The 16,427-nt window shown below is 40.0% G+C and overlaps 1 protein-coding gene across 9 annotated transcripts in view; it reads right to left on the reverse strand.

Moving 5' to 3' along the window:
- Window positions 1-16,427, reverse strand: part of mical2b (microtubule associated monooxygenase, calponin and LIM domain containing 2b) — a 141,612-nt gene that overhangs the window by 34,784 nt on the left and 90,401 nt on the right. For 6 of the 9 annotated variants that reach the window (XM_074634094.1, XM_074634092.1, XM_074634096.1 and 3 more), the window contains 4 exons: window positions 14,802-14,988; window positions 13,851-13,924; window positions 12,872-12,953; window positions 1,727-1,870 (listed from right to left, as the gene is read on the reverse strand). In XM_074634094.1, coding sequence (XP_074490195.1) covers window positions 1,727-1,870; window positions 12,872-12,953; window positions 13,851-13,924; window positions 14,802-14,988 — 487 coding nt within the window. The other 3 variants (XM_074634101.1, XM_074634099.1, XM_074634098.1) reach the window with 3 other exon arrangements.

Here is a 16,427-nt window from a genome sequence, read left to right on the forward strand (position 1 = left end):
GCTCAGTCTTAGAGAGAGGGTGGCTGGACTCAGCCTTAGAGAGAGGGTGAGGAGCTCAGTCTTAGAGAGAGGGTGAGGAGCTCAGCTTTAGAGAGATGGTGGCTGGACTCAGCCTTAGAGAGAGGGTGAGGAGCTCAGACATCCGGAAGGGAGCTCGGAGTAGAGATGCTGCTCCTTCACCTCTAAAGGGGCCAGTTGAGGTGATCAAGATCCTCCTGCCCTGGTTTTCCGGGCACGTCCAACTGGTAAGAGGCCCCGGGGTAGACCCAGAACACACTGGAGAGATTATATATCTGGTCTGGCCTAGGGGTCCTCCAGGAAGTGCTGGAAAACATTGCTGGTGAGAGGGCAGTATGGAATTCCCTGCTTAGCCTGCTGCCCCCAAGACCCGGCCCCGGATAAGAGGAAGAAAATGGATGGATGGATGGATGGATGGATGGATGGATGGATAAGCAATTATTTAGCTTAGTTTGTCCCACTTGTTTCATCAAAATCATAAATAATGGTGAAATGATTTAAAAATATGACAAAATATGAGTTAAATCCGAGGCTGCTTAGAACCGAATGCAAAGCCACTGATTTGACTGTCACGAAAGGGGAAATAAAGTTACTGGACAAAAAAAAGTAAACTAATGATCTACGTGGGCGTTCCTGTTCTACGTAAACTAATGATCTACGTGGGCGTTCCTGTTCTACGTAAACTAATGATCTACGTGGGCGTTCCTGTTCTGCCAGTTTAACGTTCTCCCTCCGGGAATATCAGGTTTTCTACTAATAACAGTCAGTCAGACTGTCATATACTGTATGCAGCACAGTACCTTTGTTAAAGGGACTGTTTGTAAGAATCAGAAATGCTTGTTAACAGCGACACCTGTGGCCGTTAAGTCAACGAAAGTCAGCGTCGGGCTCGCGCTTGCTCGCTCTAGATAGACATGAACGAGCATCGCTCAAAACAGTGAGGCGACACACGTCAGCTAAAAGCACAATATCACTCTATATTTCAGCTGCTTGGCAGTAATGTTAGCTGACCAGACGAAGGTCTCTCCATGAATCAATGCTGATCCTAGTGTTGGCTTTTCCTGCCTCAGCCTCCCGACCGCGGCCGGAGGGAACAGGGGAGACACCGGCACCCGGTCAGAGACGATAACGTTTCTCTCTGCGGAGCCCCGTCACTTCACAAGACACGGGAAACCTCTGTTGGTCTGGAGGAGCTGCAGCAGTTATTTCTACAAAAACGTCCACTGAACATTCACTAGATATTCTCAGAGCTAAACTAACTCTTCTGCAGGGTGTAGTGTACGTGAGAGCGGAGCGAAAGAGTGAGAACGAGCGCGGTGTGTGAGTGAAGGCAAGCAGGCAGAGGAGCAGAGTACAGCAGAGACTCCAGTCCTGGAGACCAAAGCTACGGTCTCCCCCGCGTCCTCCGACCGCGGCCAACACTGTTTAACAGACGGGCTTCACTAGATACAACCAAGAGGTTTTGGTGCTTCACTGTAGTTTGTGTTGGAGTCTGAGTCTGAACAGCGTAGCCACACGCGAGCGCTCATGAGACACCGACCCGCAATGATTTATACGTGTAAGAAGTAACAAACAGTCCCTTTAATAGCTTTGAGAGACAGAATAACTTTCTTTAGGTCACTCAACCAGAAACAGTATGTACCCAGTGCTGCATATTTTGGGGGCTTGAAAATGAGACCACATACACAACTGTAGAAGCCACACTAACCTTTGGTACTGTCCTGGCTTTGGCCCTTGGCCTCTCGAGCATCTTGTGCTGTATCATCCAGAGCTTCAACAGCCATCTCTGTGTCTTCAGGAACTATTTTCTGACCTTTATCAAGCTGCTCTGAAAGCAAGCTGGACGCCCCACCTGCAAATAAAAACAGTATGTGGCCATTAAGTTTTCACTAGCTTTGAATTAATGTTAACCTGTGTTACAGTAAACATAGCATTCATGCATAATGTCTCATTGGGAGTCTGTTTCAGATCAGGCTGGTACTACACTTCTTGTGTACTATATTATCTAAAACATTCAGTGTAGCATGCCAGGTACCAAACAAATACATTCATATTAGGCAGCAAACATATCCTAATATACGTTTCATATAGTAAAAGTACTTATTGAAAATAATGAATACAGTTTCTGCTGATGAAAGTGACACATGCCGTATAAAAGAGCACTCAAATATTAATTTCTATTTGCAACACAAGCACTGATAAAATACATGTTCATAGCAGTACTCACAGAGTAATGGAGTCAACATTGTACAGAATCTTTCCAAAGGTGATTCCACTTGGTCACAGCAAAGAATGAAATATCTTCATACAACCTTTGTATGCAGTGTGCCATTAGATAGCCAGACCTTTTATTAAAGAGGACCTATTATGCTCATTTTCAGGGGCACACTGAACTGTACTGTTCTAGTATTTCTACTAGAACATGTTGACATGCTTTAATGTTCAAAAAACGCTTTAATTTCCTCATACCGGCTGTGCTGCAGCTCCTCTTTTCACCCTCTGTCTGAAATCTGTTTGAGCTTCTGCTCTGATTGGTCAGCTGGCACAGTGTTGTGATTGGTCAACTGAACCAAACTCTTCGGACTCAGCTTCAGCTCCGCTCTAACTAGCTTTGTTTGAGGGTGTACCAAACTAGCCGCTAGGCAGGTATTATGCAAATGTGTTACTTGGTGACATCACCACGTTACAGAAGAAAAGGCGGGACTTCAAACAAGGCGTTTCAGGTAGTTCAGGAGCAGTGTTCCTGTGGGGGAGAGGAACTCTCTTTGCAGACCTTTTACATGCACAAAAAAACTATATAACACACTAAAGGAGAGGGAAAAAAGCACAAAAGCATAATAGGTCCTCTTTAATATGACTCTTGTACCCATTGATGTTTGGCTAAATGTTAGAATGACACAGGAGAATAACACTTTACCAGACGATACATAGATCCCAAACCCAGAGGAAAGGATAGAACAGACCCACTAGCAGAACCCACAAGGAAGCTCACAGGAGTAACTGACAAGTGATTCACTTCAATTCTGTTCAGGTTGACTGGACAGTAGTTCAATTAAGTTAAATTGAACTTTGCTCAACAGTATTTGATTATGGCTCAGCTTTTGCATATAGCCTAATGTCTAATATCTATTTTTCATGTTATATTAAAATTAAGTTTTTTACAGCAGAAGCTTTTAAAGCCATGTGATTAACCCCGCTCTCAATCTGCTGCAAACTTAAAAGGTTGTTGAGACTTTCATCAGATGTCACAATGCGCGGGTTATTTGCTGAGTTAACAAAAGCTGTGATTGGGACTGTGATTCATGTGGGTGATGTTACCGCAACAGCACAGCTAGAAAAAGGATTTGCTTTTTGATGAAGTTGTTAATTTGGTGGTTAAAAGATGTGGAAATATTTAGAAAATTGACCAATCATGTAAATAAAGCTTCGGTTTCTTGGAATTATTCGCAATTGGCAACAAACCACGAAGCAAATTATTTATGTAATCAAATTGATTTATTTTTGAATATATTTACAGCTTATAAATATCATTAATTAAGCAATTTTACAGTAATTATCGATGTGGAAAATAAATAACAAGGCTTGCAGGCTGCTTCAAGACTCATTATAAACACAGCTACGAAACATACAGAATATAGCCAACACAATTGAATCAGGCAAAAAGCTGCTATGGGGCTGCTGATCTCCTGAGCAAAGTCTAGGAGGTACAGGAAAGAGATCTGGATAGGGGCTCTGAGGGGGGGAGGCCTCCTTCTGAAACAGAGGGAACCACAGACAGACCACAGACATGTGGATACATTCGTTACTGCCAAACGGCCTGACAAGAAGGGAGGCTGCTGCTGCTGCTGATGATAATGATGATGATGATGCATCAGAAAGAAGAAATAAATTCAGGCCCATTCAGATGGATGTTTGATGTTAGGGAGCACAGCACAACATGAGTGTTAGTGAGCTTAGGTGGGATGATATGACACCAAACTAACAGAACGCCTAAGTGACCAACCAACCAACTAAAAAAGTGCTATGTGTGCATCAATTAACTATCACCACAAGCTTCCAACAACCTCTTCACTAAAGGTTTTGCGACCAGGTCCGACTTAGAAATCTGCTTATGATCTGTTTTATGGCAGTGAGGGCGCTCTCAACTTTTACTCATTGTCGCAATAAAGGCTTTAAAGCATAAGCCTAGCTATTTATATATAAGGCTGTCAATCGATTCAAATATTTAATCGCGATTAATCGCATGGTTGTCCATAGTTAATCACAATAAATTGCAAATGAGTCGCATATATATTTAAACAAACTTTTGAATTGACGCAAAAAAAGAAATGTGAATAATGCACGTTTCCATCGACTAGATTGGAGCTAATAAACTCGGCTTGTTGGCTACAGCTAGTTTGGTCAGAAGTTGGTGCTATAGGCTATGCAAGGCTGTAATCCGCCAGTAAACAAAGTAGAAGAAGTAAAGGTTGTGAACCGGAAACAAGACAGGTACTCTGCAAAAAGTCAAGGCCAGACAAAATGTTGTGCCAATCCATGCAGTAGAGGAGATATTCCACTGGATAAATGAAAAGTCTGAACTGCTGGTAGTGCTATATAAAAAGTCAGAGGCTCAACAAAGTCTGTGGGCTTCATCCTTTGGGGACCCTGAATATCCGTATAAAATTTCATGGCATTCCACCCAGTAGTTGTTGGGATATTTCAGTGCGGACCAAAGTGGTGGACCAACATTGTCATCCCTAGAGCCATATCCATGCTAGTGCCACTGCTAGCCACTGCTAAACACTGCTAGCATAGCTAGAAATGAAACTAGATTTATATCTTCAGTAGGAACAAACGGTCTTGGTGTTGAGTGCCACCGACAGGGTAGGGTAGGGAAGCTGGAAAGTATTGACAAATAGATTACACAATGTTGGTTTTGGTCTTTCCATGGAATTTGGTCACAATAACAAAATGATTTGGTCTTATTTTTGAGAAACACTAGAGCTAAAAGTATGAGGGGCATGAACAAGAGGTTATGCAGTTTGTTCATTATAATCTAACCAAGGTATGATATTTAATTTGGAATTGTATCACAATGCTACACAAAACACCTTTATCGACTACTATACTGCATGCCATACTCTGGACTCGTGCTGGTTTGTGATTGGTTAATCTGGGTTAGGTGAAAGGGGGCGGAGCTACAGGGGCAGCCAATGCAAAAGCAACACGACAAGTTCTAATGACCAAAGCTGGCCAATCGTCACCTTCCCCGCTGGCAGGAATCAGCCAATCAGAGGGTGCAGCATTGGAAACTTGAAACAGACTGAACGAAATGAAGTGAACAAAACAGAGAAAAATGAATTTGGAAAAAAAAGAAAATGAGTGAGATATGGGAAAGAAGAAAAAGGAAAAATGGAAGCTGGAAAAAGAATTGCGTGCTGAGAATTACAAGGAAAAATACTGTTGGAAATAAAGGGAATACAATTAGACTTTACATTGAAATGTGAGGACTGCCCAGAAACAGGTCAGTGGTTCAACGGTGCATTTTAAAAATTGACCTTATTCTGCACAATTAAACCAAACGGTCAGAGCTAAATCCAACGTAAGCATCACAGAGAATATGCAACCAAAAAAAATAACAAAAATTACAAAAGAATTGCAAAACTTTAAATTAAAAAAAATATATTTCACTCAGTCAGGAATATAGTCTTTTGTGGCTTTTTTAAGCAAATACGTCTCCTACTGAGGGAAGGATTATAGATAAGACTCATTGTTTTTGGCTTGTACTGATTTTCATAAAAAAATAGCCAGACTTTATCAAAAAGGCAAATCGGTCTAAACTATCTACTAGACTCTCAAATGATTTTACCACCCAATGTAACCAAAAGTTGTTGACTTTTCTGATGCAAAAATATGCAGATTTTTAAGGAAAATACGGGTCCTCTTGTGACAAGGAGAACAAAAAAAGTCTTTCCGTAACACAAAGGGAAGAAAACAAAATAGGAAAAACTCAACTGAGTTCCAAAGTGGAGAAAAATACTCTAAATGGTTGAATGGGTAAATGTTGGAACTTTTGTAATCTAGTTTTCTATGATTTGATTTTCATTCAACTTTGGTATTAATGATGTAATTTTCACTAGGGATGTACCAATTCTTTTCCAGTCCCGATAGCGATACCTGGGCTTTGGGTATCGGCTGATACCAATTACCGATCTGATACCAGCACCAGCAACTTGGTAAAATATCTTCAAATTAACAGGAATTATAGTTCAAGTGTAAACTTTGATTAATGCAGCAACAAATTGGTCAAAACTTAAACAGAATTCAAATTCCAGTACATAATGTATAAAGTATATAAATTGAATAGATCGGCCCCATTGTCACCGATATCCGATCCGGTATTGGTGTATCCCTAATTTTCACAATTCTAAAATATTCAAATAAATTGCCACATTTTCTTTCCTGTAAAAATGAAAACCATAAACAATGAGCTCTTAATATATAAAGTGAAATCAGTCAATTACTTATAACAAAATACATCGCAAAGTGAAATACTACCCAAAAAAATCAATGACATAAGTATTTCCTGAAATTATATTCAAAAAATTATAATATCGTTTTGGCATTTCCATTGCACATCCCTGTGGTGCAGAGTTAAGGTGCAGCAGGCAATATGCACAGTCAGAGTAACGTCAAACACCATGTGGATTATTCTGACATACAGTAATACGAGTTCAATGACACCAAACCACACTGTCCACATGGCTTCCAGGGTTAGAGTCAGAGGGCATGTTCCAGGTTACCTGATGTCTGAACTGATTTCATGTGGTGAGAAAGAACTATCTGTAACATATCATCATCTAGTGACAGCTGTGTGATGTACATGTCATTAATAGCACCTTTGGGTGACGTCTGCAGTCTAAGCAGCCTGGAACAACCCCATGTGAGTCAGAGATGCATTCAGCAGGTCACAACACCAGGAGACCCTGGCAGTACCAACATGTACCAGGAAATCTGAGCTAATTACCATCAGAGTCTGCAGCATTTCACACATGCATCAGCCCTGAAGTCAGCTCAGCATGTACAATTTAAAACTTAAATACACAATATAGTCAGAGTACCTACATGAAATGTTTGCTTTTTGCTGTGCTGCCCACTGTAACTGCATGCAAAATTCACACCAAGCACTGAATACAGGCAGCAGAAGAACTTCTATAGCAACTGTTTAAGCTACTTAAAGCTGCGATAGGCAGTATATTTTGGCATCATTGGGCAAAAAAACCCATAATAACCTTTCATCATATTTAATTGTAATTCAAGTGTTCTGAGAGAAACCCAGACTTCTGCACCTCCTCATGGCTCTGTTTTCAGGCTTTAGAACATCTACTGTGACCCCGGGTGTCCTCCCAGGGTCACAGTTCTCCCGTATTTCTCCCGATTTATGGCAAATTTTCACACTTTTTTTCCTTTTTGTTATCTCACTCTGTTTCTGGAACTGAACAACGTGTATAATCCCAACTGTTTCCACCCGGACGACAATAGAGCTACACCAACTGTTGTTTCCCGATGGAAGAGAGCATTCTATGCTCGCGACAGAGCACAGTTTGAGCTCATGTTTAAGCTGTGCTCGCCACAGCGTGCAGCACCAAAAGTTGGGCGCTGCTCGATGCAGCGAAAATCCTTCATGGTGCGGTGCAAGCCGCTAGAAATAATGTGTTTCAGAGGTCAGTGGTGGCATTACCGCATTGTGCCTGAAAGGACCTTCAGTGAGTGAAAGAAGGAGAGAGAAATGGAGAGAACTAAGAGAAAGAAATACTCTAATACTAATACTAAAAACGGATGAATATAAGTTTGTGCCAGAGATTCACACACCAAGTTCACACCAGAGGAGAGAATTATTCTGTTTTCTTTCCTGGAAGTTGAAGGTAAAATCAAAAGCTTAATATAAATGCAGGCGAAGAAAACACAACGGGAACTCTCATAGAACTGTTGCTGTATGACGGCAGTGGGATCACAAGTAATGAATGACTAGAACTAGTACAGGTTACTGTAAGTAATGAATGACTAGTACTAGTACTGGTTACTGTATGTAATGAATGACTAGTACTAGTACAGGTTACTGTAAGTAATGAATGACTAGTACTAGTACTGGTTACTGTATGTAATGAATGACTAGTACTAGTACTGGTTACTGTATGTAATGAATGACTAGTACTAGTACAGGTTACTGTAAGTAATGAATGACTAGTACTAGTACATGTTACTGTATGTAATGAATGACTAGTACTAGTACAGGTTACTGTAAGTAATGAATGACTAGTACTAGTACTGGTTACTGTATGTAATGAATGACTAGTACTAGTACATGTTACTGTATGTAATGAATGACTAGTACTAGTACTGGTTACTGTAAGTAATGAATGACTAGTACTAGTACTGGTTACTGGTTACTGTATGTAATGAATGACTAGTACTAGTACAGGTTACTGTATGTAATGAATGACTAGTACTAGTACTGGTTACTGTAAGTAATGAATGACTAGTACTAGTACTGGTTACTGGTTACTGTACGTAATGAATGACTAGTACTAGTACTGGTTACTGTATGTAATGAATGACTAGTACATGTTACTGTATGTAATGAATGACTAGTACTAGTACTGGTTACTGTAAGTAATGAATGACTAGTACTAGTACTGGTTACTGTATGTAATGAATGACTAGTACATGTTACTGTAAGTAATGAATGACTAGTACTAGTACTGGTTACTGTAAGTAATGAATGACTAGTACTAGTACTGGTTACTGGTTACTGTATGTAATGAATGACTAGTACTAGTACTGGTTACTGTACGTAATGAATGACTAGTACTAGTACTGGTTACTGTATTTAATGAATGACTAGTACTAGTACTGGTTACTGTATTTAATGAATGACTAGTACTAGTACTGGTTACTGTATGTAATGAATGACTAGTACTACAACTGGTTACTGTATGTGGTAGTACAGTTTAATGTATGTGGTAGTACTAGTACAGGTTACTGTACGTAATGAATGACTAGTACTAGTACTGGTTACTGTATGTAATGAATGACTAGTACTAGTACAGGTTACTGTATGTAATGAATGACTAGTACTAGTACATGTTACTGTATGTAATGAATGACTAGTACTAGTACTGGTTACTGTATGTAATGAATGACTAGTACTAGTACAGGTTACTGTATGTAATGAATGACTAGTACTAGTACTGGTTACTGTATGTAATGAATGACTAGTACTAGTACTGGTTACTGTATGTAATGAATGACTAGTACTAGTACATGTTACTGTATGTAATGAATGACTAGTACTAGTACATGTTACTGTATGTAATGAATGACTAGTACTAGTACTGGTTACTGTATGTAATGAATGACTAGTACTAGTACATGTTACTGTATGTAATGAATGACTAGTACTAGTACTGGTTACTGTATGTAATGAATGACTAGTACTAGTACAGGTTACTGTACGTAATGAATGACTAGTACTAGTACTGGTTACTGTACGTAATGAATGACTAGTACTAGTACAGGTTACTGTACGTAATGAATGACTAGTACTAGTACAGGTTACTGTACGTAATGAATAACTAGTACTAGTACTGGTTACTGTATGTAATGAATGACTAGTACTAGTACATGTTACTGTATGTAATGAATGACTAGTACTAGTACTGGTTACTGTATGTAATGAATGACCAGTACTAGTACTGGTTACTGTATGTAATGTATGACTAGTACATGTTACTGTACATAATGAATGACTAGTACTAGTACAGGTTACTGTACGTAATGAATGACTAGTATTAGTACTGGTTACTGTATGTAATGAATGACTAGTACTAGTACATGTTACTGTATGTAATGAATGACTAGTACTGGTTACTGTATGTAATGAATGACCAGTACTAGTACTGGTTACTGTATGTAATGAATGACTAGTACATGTTACTGTATGTAATGAATGACTAGTACTAGTACATGTTACTGTATGTAATGAATGACTAGTACTAGTACTGGTTACTTATGTAGTAATACTAGTACATGTTACTGTATGTAATGAATGACTAGTACTAGTATTGGTTACTGTATGTAATGAATGACTAGTACTAGTACATGTTACTGTATGTAATGCATGACTAGTACTAGTACTGGTTACTGTATGTAATGAATGACTAGTACTAGTACATGTTACTGTATGTAATGAATGACTAGTACTAGTACTGGTTACTGTATGTAATGAATGACTAGTACTAGTACAGGTTACTGTATGTAATGAATGACTAGTACTAGTACTGGTTACTGTACGTAATGAATGACTAGTACTAGTACAGGTTACTGTACGTAATGAATGACTAGTACTAGTACAGGTTACTGTACGTAATGAATGACTAGTACTAGTACTGGTTACTGTATGTAATGAATGACTAGTATTAGTACTGGTTACTGTACGTAATGAATGACTAGTACTAGTACTGGTTACTGTATGTAATGAATGACTAGTACTAGTACTGGTTACTGTACGTAATGAATGACTAGTACTAGTACAGGTTACTGTACGTAATGAATGACTAGTACTAGTACTGGTTACTGTATGTAATGAATGACTAGTACTAGTACATGTTACTGTATGTAATGAATGACTAGTACTAGTACTGGTTACTGTATGTAATGAATGACCAGTACTAGTACTGGTTACTGTATGTAATGAATGACTAGTACATGTTACTGTATGTAATGAATGACTAGTACTAGTACTGGTTACTGGTTACTGTATGTAATGAATGACTAGTACTAGTGCTGGTTACTGTACGTAATGAATGACTAGTACTAGTACTGGTTACTGTAAGTAATGAATGACTAGTACTAGTACTGGTTACTGGTTACTGTATGTAATGAATGACTAGTACTAGTGCTGGTTACTGTACGTAATGAATGACTAGTACTAGTACTGGTTACTGTATTTAATGAATGACTAGTACTAGTACTGGTTACTGTATGTAATGAATGACTAGTACTAGTACTGGTTACTGTATGTAATGAATGACTAGTACTACAACTGGTTACTGTATGTGGTAGTACAGTTTAATATATGTGGTAGTACTAGTACAGGTTACTGTACATAATGAATGACTAGTACTAGTACTGGTTACTGTATGTAATGAATGACTAGTACTAGTACTGGTTACTGTATGTAATGAATGACTAGTACTAGTACAGGTTACTGTATGTTATGAATGACTAGTACAGGTTACTGTATGTAATGAATGACTAGTACTAGTACAGGTTACTGTATGTAATGAATGACTAGTACTAGTACAGGTTACTGTATGTAGTAATACTAGTACAGGTTACTGTATGTAGTAGTACTATTACAGGTTACTGTATGTAATGAATGACTAGTACTAGTACTGGTTACTTATGTAGTAATACTAGTACATGTTACTGTATGTAATGAATGACTAGTACTAGTACTGGTTACTTATGTAGTAATACTAGTACATGTTACTGTATGTAATGAATGACTAGTACTAGTACTGGTTACTGTATGTAATGAATGACTAGTACTAGTACTGGTTACTGTATGTAATGAATGACTAGTACTAGTACTGGTTACTGTATGTAATGAATGACTAGTACTAGTACTGGTTACTGTATGTAGTAGTACCAGTACTGGTTAATGTATGTAGTAGTACCAGTACTGGTTAATGTATATAGTAGTACCAGTACTGGTTACTGTATGTAGTAGTACCAGTACTGGTTAATGTATGTAGTAGTACCAGTACTGGTTAATGTATGTAGTAGTACCAGTACTGGTTACTGTATGTAGTAGTACCAGTACTGGTTAATGTATATAGTAGTACCAGTACTGGTTAATGTATGTAGTAGTACCAGTACTGGTTACTGTATGTAGTAGTACCAGTACTGGTTAATGTATATAGTAGTACCAGTACTGGTTAATGTATGTAGTAATACCAGTACTGGTTAATGTATGTAGTAGTACCAGTACTGGTTAATGTATATAGTAGTACCAGTACTGGTTACTGTATGTAGTAGTACCAGTACTGGGTAATGTATGAAGCGGTGCATGTGCCCCCGCTCCTCTGGTGGGGGGGTTTAGGACAGAGAGAGGAGGACTGAACTATGGTGTACGGTCTAAGACCTGCTCTATATGTAAAGCGTCTTGAGATAACTACTGTTGTGATTTGACGCTATATAAAAATAAATTGAATTGAATTGACTGTATTTCCAAATTCTGGTAGATTTCTCTCTTTTTTCCAGAGAACTACCGACCCTGAGGTACGACTTGAATTACAATATGCTGAAAGGTTTTATTTACGTTTTGCCCAATAATGTCTAAAATAAACTCCCCCAGCTTTAATAAAACACGTTTGACTTCAAAAACACAAAACTACAATGACCAGGGACACTTGGACCGTAGGATGTACAGACATTATTGGGCTTCAAAATGAATCCATTTATGAACCAGATTCATCCATTCTGGGCAGCACAGGAGCACAAATTCAAATCCACAGGCCCAGAGCAGCCCCTGGTTACTCCCCTTTCTATGTGAGCTGCTGCAGGGCCAGCTGGGGCTCCTGGTAGATCTGTCCCAGCACCTCGTGCATCACGCAGAGCAGAGGACAGCCCAGGCTCAGCAGCTCATACAGGAACACATAGTCATGTGAGTGGCTCCTGACGTTGGACCCCACAGCTGTGAAAGACTCACACACACTTCCCAACAGCCGTCGAGGCAACACACACACAGCCCGGTTAGCACGCCTCGGCCAGCTCAGGCCTCGCCTAAGCAAGGAAACCAGGGTACCTGAGGGTTGGATCTGGACGCTGCCCGTCGCTGTGTAGCTCCCACTATCCAAGGACGAGGGTGTGACACGCCGTTGGTCGTCCTACACCAATCAAGACACACAGGAGGGAAATTATGAAATACAACTATTACACATCAAACGAACAAGTACAGTACAACTAATGTAATCCCCAATACCTCTTTTTCTTCTTCTTTTCTTCTTATTTCCACAGTTTTGGAGCGACATACACACAAACACTACATCATGTTGATGTCTGTGATTACAACACCTTCAGCTGTGATCAGTGGGCTGCCTCCAGGTCTGAGAAGTGAAGCCAATGCTGAAGGGCCTTAAACTTTCATTCTTTCTAACAGCCAGCAGGGGGCGACTCCTCTGGTTGTATAGAAGTCTGATTGTATAGAAGTCTATGAGAAAATGAGCCTACTTCTCACTGATTTACGGCCACTTGTTGTTGTGATGGCGGGGTACGGCGTACCAGAGTGATCTTTCCCCGCCGTAGTCCAGTAACGTTACAGCAATTTAGAGCCTTAACGAAGCCTTGCAGAACTTTGAAGTTTGAAGGTATAATTAGTCACTAAATATGTATAAATATTTCCTTAGAGTGTGGGTCGATCACCTTGTTGTTGATCAGTTCATTTCTATCGATCTGTGGAGCATGACAGCTCGCCATGACCACCCGCTGCTCTGCTAGCGTTGTGGAACTAGAATGCTTTTACCCATCAGGCCTGGATCCATAATCTCCTTCTGTTTTTAGTAAAGTCAGGTGATCCCCTCAATACTAAACATCTTACATCCATCTTCTCTGTGGTTGGTGCAGTTTACTGCACAACAAGTCCTGGTCATCTCTGCTTTAGAGCTTGGTTCTAATAGACATGCCGTTCTCTCTGCCCCCTAGCTGAGCTCATCTCTGTGATCATGTTACACACAAACCCGTCTATAGTTTTGTTTCTTGTATGTAACCACTGCAGTGTTCCCTACCATTCTCCTTCTGAACCTCCCCACGTGAGTGCTGGACTGGCGCTGGGCATAATGCATCCTGCAGTAGAACTTCGCTGTAAAGGAAGCACACAAAAATCACAAATCCATACAGATCCAGTACAATAAAGAAAATATCCTTAAAATGACGCATTGACATAAAACAACTAGAGCTGTTAAAGTTAACGTGATAATAACACGTTAACTTTGTCAAATTCGTTTTAACGCCACTAATTTCTTTAACGCATTAACACAACTTGCAATTTTAGGTTGTAGCTCAGAATTAAAGCTATAGTGAAGATACTGGTATCATAGTAAACTATAGAACCTGATGAATCCATCGGTACCAACCATGTCAGACTAGCTGGTCATGAGGGAGGTTAAATAATGCTCCAAACTTAGGCTAAATGTTGGCAAGGAAAAACTGTCATGTCCATTTTCAAAGGGGTCCCTTGACCTCTGACCTCCAGATCAGTGAATGTAAATGTGTTCTATGGGTACACACGAGTCTCCCCTTTACAGACATGCCCACTTTATGATAATCACATGCAGGACATTGTTTTGTGTTGTTAATTGATTTCCAATAATAAATATATACATACGTTTGCATAAAGCAGCATATTTGTCCACTCCCATGTTGATAAGAGGATTAAATACTTGACAAATCTCCCTTTAAGGTACATTTAGAACAGATAAAAATGTGCGATTAATCACGATTAAATATTTTAATGGATTGACAGCCGTAAAAACAACATTTCCAACTTTGATGATTGAGTGATTCATATAAACCTCTGAAAATGGAAAAACTAAAGTGAGAGCCTGAGAAAGGCAGTAAGTCCGGGCTCTAGTGTCTCATTGGACAAAGTGATTAAACTATATCTACAGAACAAAACGTCCACACCTTTGTGTCTTAAAGTCACTCACAGTTGAGTTGTTAAAGTCAGTCAAACTTACCCTCCTGAGAGTCGAAGATGTGCCCACCCAGACGGAGGGTGCTGTTACAGACGTCACAGCGGAAACACTCGCGGTGGAAGAAGTAGCCCTCAGCGCTCAGTCTCTCCATCACGTACACCCGCTTGGTGCAGAAGTGGCAGACGTCACTGCCGCCGAGCCCAGGAGGGAGGTCCTTACGTACCACACACTGGGAGGAAGAAGACCAGGACTAGGTTAGAGACATGTTACATGCTGCCTTCGAGACATGTTTTTTACGATTGTCGATTATATCCGAGAGATGCCTGCAAAAAAAGTGCACAGGACAAATGTGTCACATGGTCCAGTGGTGGGATGGGGTGCACCCATCGTAGAGAATATTGGACATAAATGCCATCAAATCAGTGAGGATCTTTAAAGTGAGTCACTGTTTTTTTTATGAACAGGTGCAATGTGAAAAAGGGGGGTGTTGCCTAGTTGAATTATGGCAATAACGACAGCTGTGCAATAAAGCAATATGTACATTTCTTTTTAGACTGCAAGGGCTCATTTTACTGCCAACTGCGAAGTGTCAATACGGTTAATGTCACAGTTACTCGTGATAGTCCACAAACTTCAAGTCAACACTCAAGTGAAATGTAGAAAATCCAGGCATGCCAAGTCAGAAAATATAGAAACTAATTTAGTGTGTGAAATAAAGCTCAACATCTCAACATGGATTCTAATCTGTCTAAAGTCCACTTTTCAGGTCATCACCAGATATTTGTCTAATGTCACGTGCCAAGTGGTTGAGTAGAATTGTGACTTGAGTTCAAATCATTCGACTTGAATCCACACTGCTACCATCAGCAATGTGTGAACAGCAAGCTGATTATCATCATCTAGTCTCTTCTAGCTATACTTTAGCCAACAAGCTCTTTAAGACACAAGGTACTTTTACGTTTTGTTCACACAGGGAACGTCAGGAGCGCGTGGTGGCTGCTTGAGTCACCCGTCGGGTGTTCAGACCAGCTGTGTTTCCGCTGCTGCTGTCAGCCCTTTCTTTCTACATAGAGTTTGCCTTTCATAATGGCCATTTCATTTCATTAGAATTATCATTTATATTGATTTTAGACAGAGAAAGGTTAAGAACCGTGTGGTAAATAGTAAATAATAGCAATAATCCACAATTAAAACCCTGTACTACATTCATTCATGGAGCTCTCCATGTCACTGCATGATCTATAACACTGTCCTGCACATATTTCAAAATAAAAGCCTTGTGTTAACTGTTACGTGTGGGCCTTAATGTGCCACAGGGCACACTGTTGTGGGCGTGTTTTTGTTTGTCTCTCCTCCCTTCTGACCTACATAGGAGAGCACCTGAGATGGTGCACTGATTAAGGGAGGGAAGAAAAAGGGCGGAGGGACGGTGCGTAAGGGGCACACTCTGGCACTCAGACTGCAGCCGGCAGCACTGCTCGGGAGACTCCCGTCTCCATTGTTTAGTTGTTTTGATCTTAGATGACCTTTTTTCTCAGCATTTAGTTTGTGACTTTTTGGGCTGGAGATCTCCGGTAGTTACGTTTTCGTCCTTTTTGGTTTAATTTAGACATTTTGAGATAGAGGGAGGAGCTGGGTGCGACGGCCCACTGTGTGGCTTGCCCAGCG

The sequence above is a fragment of the Sebastes fasciatus genome, chromosome 4, assembly GCF_043250625.1.
Source record: "Sebastes fasciatus isolate fSebFas1 chromosome 4, fSebFas1.pri, whole genome shotgun sequence".
In the NCBI taxonomy this organism is placed as follows: Eukaryota; Metazoa; Chordata; class Actinopteri; order Perciformes; family Sebastidae; genus Sebastes; species Sebastes fasciatus.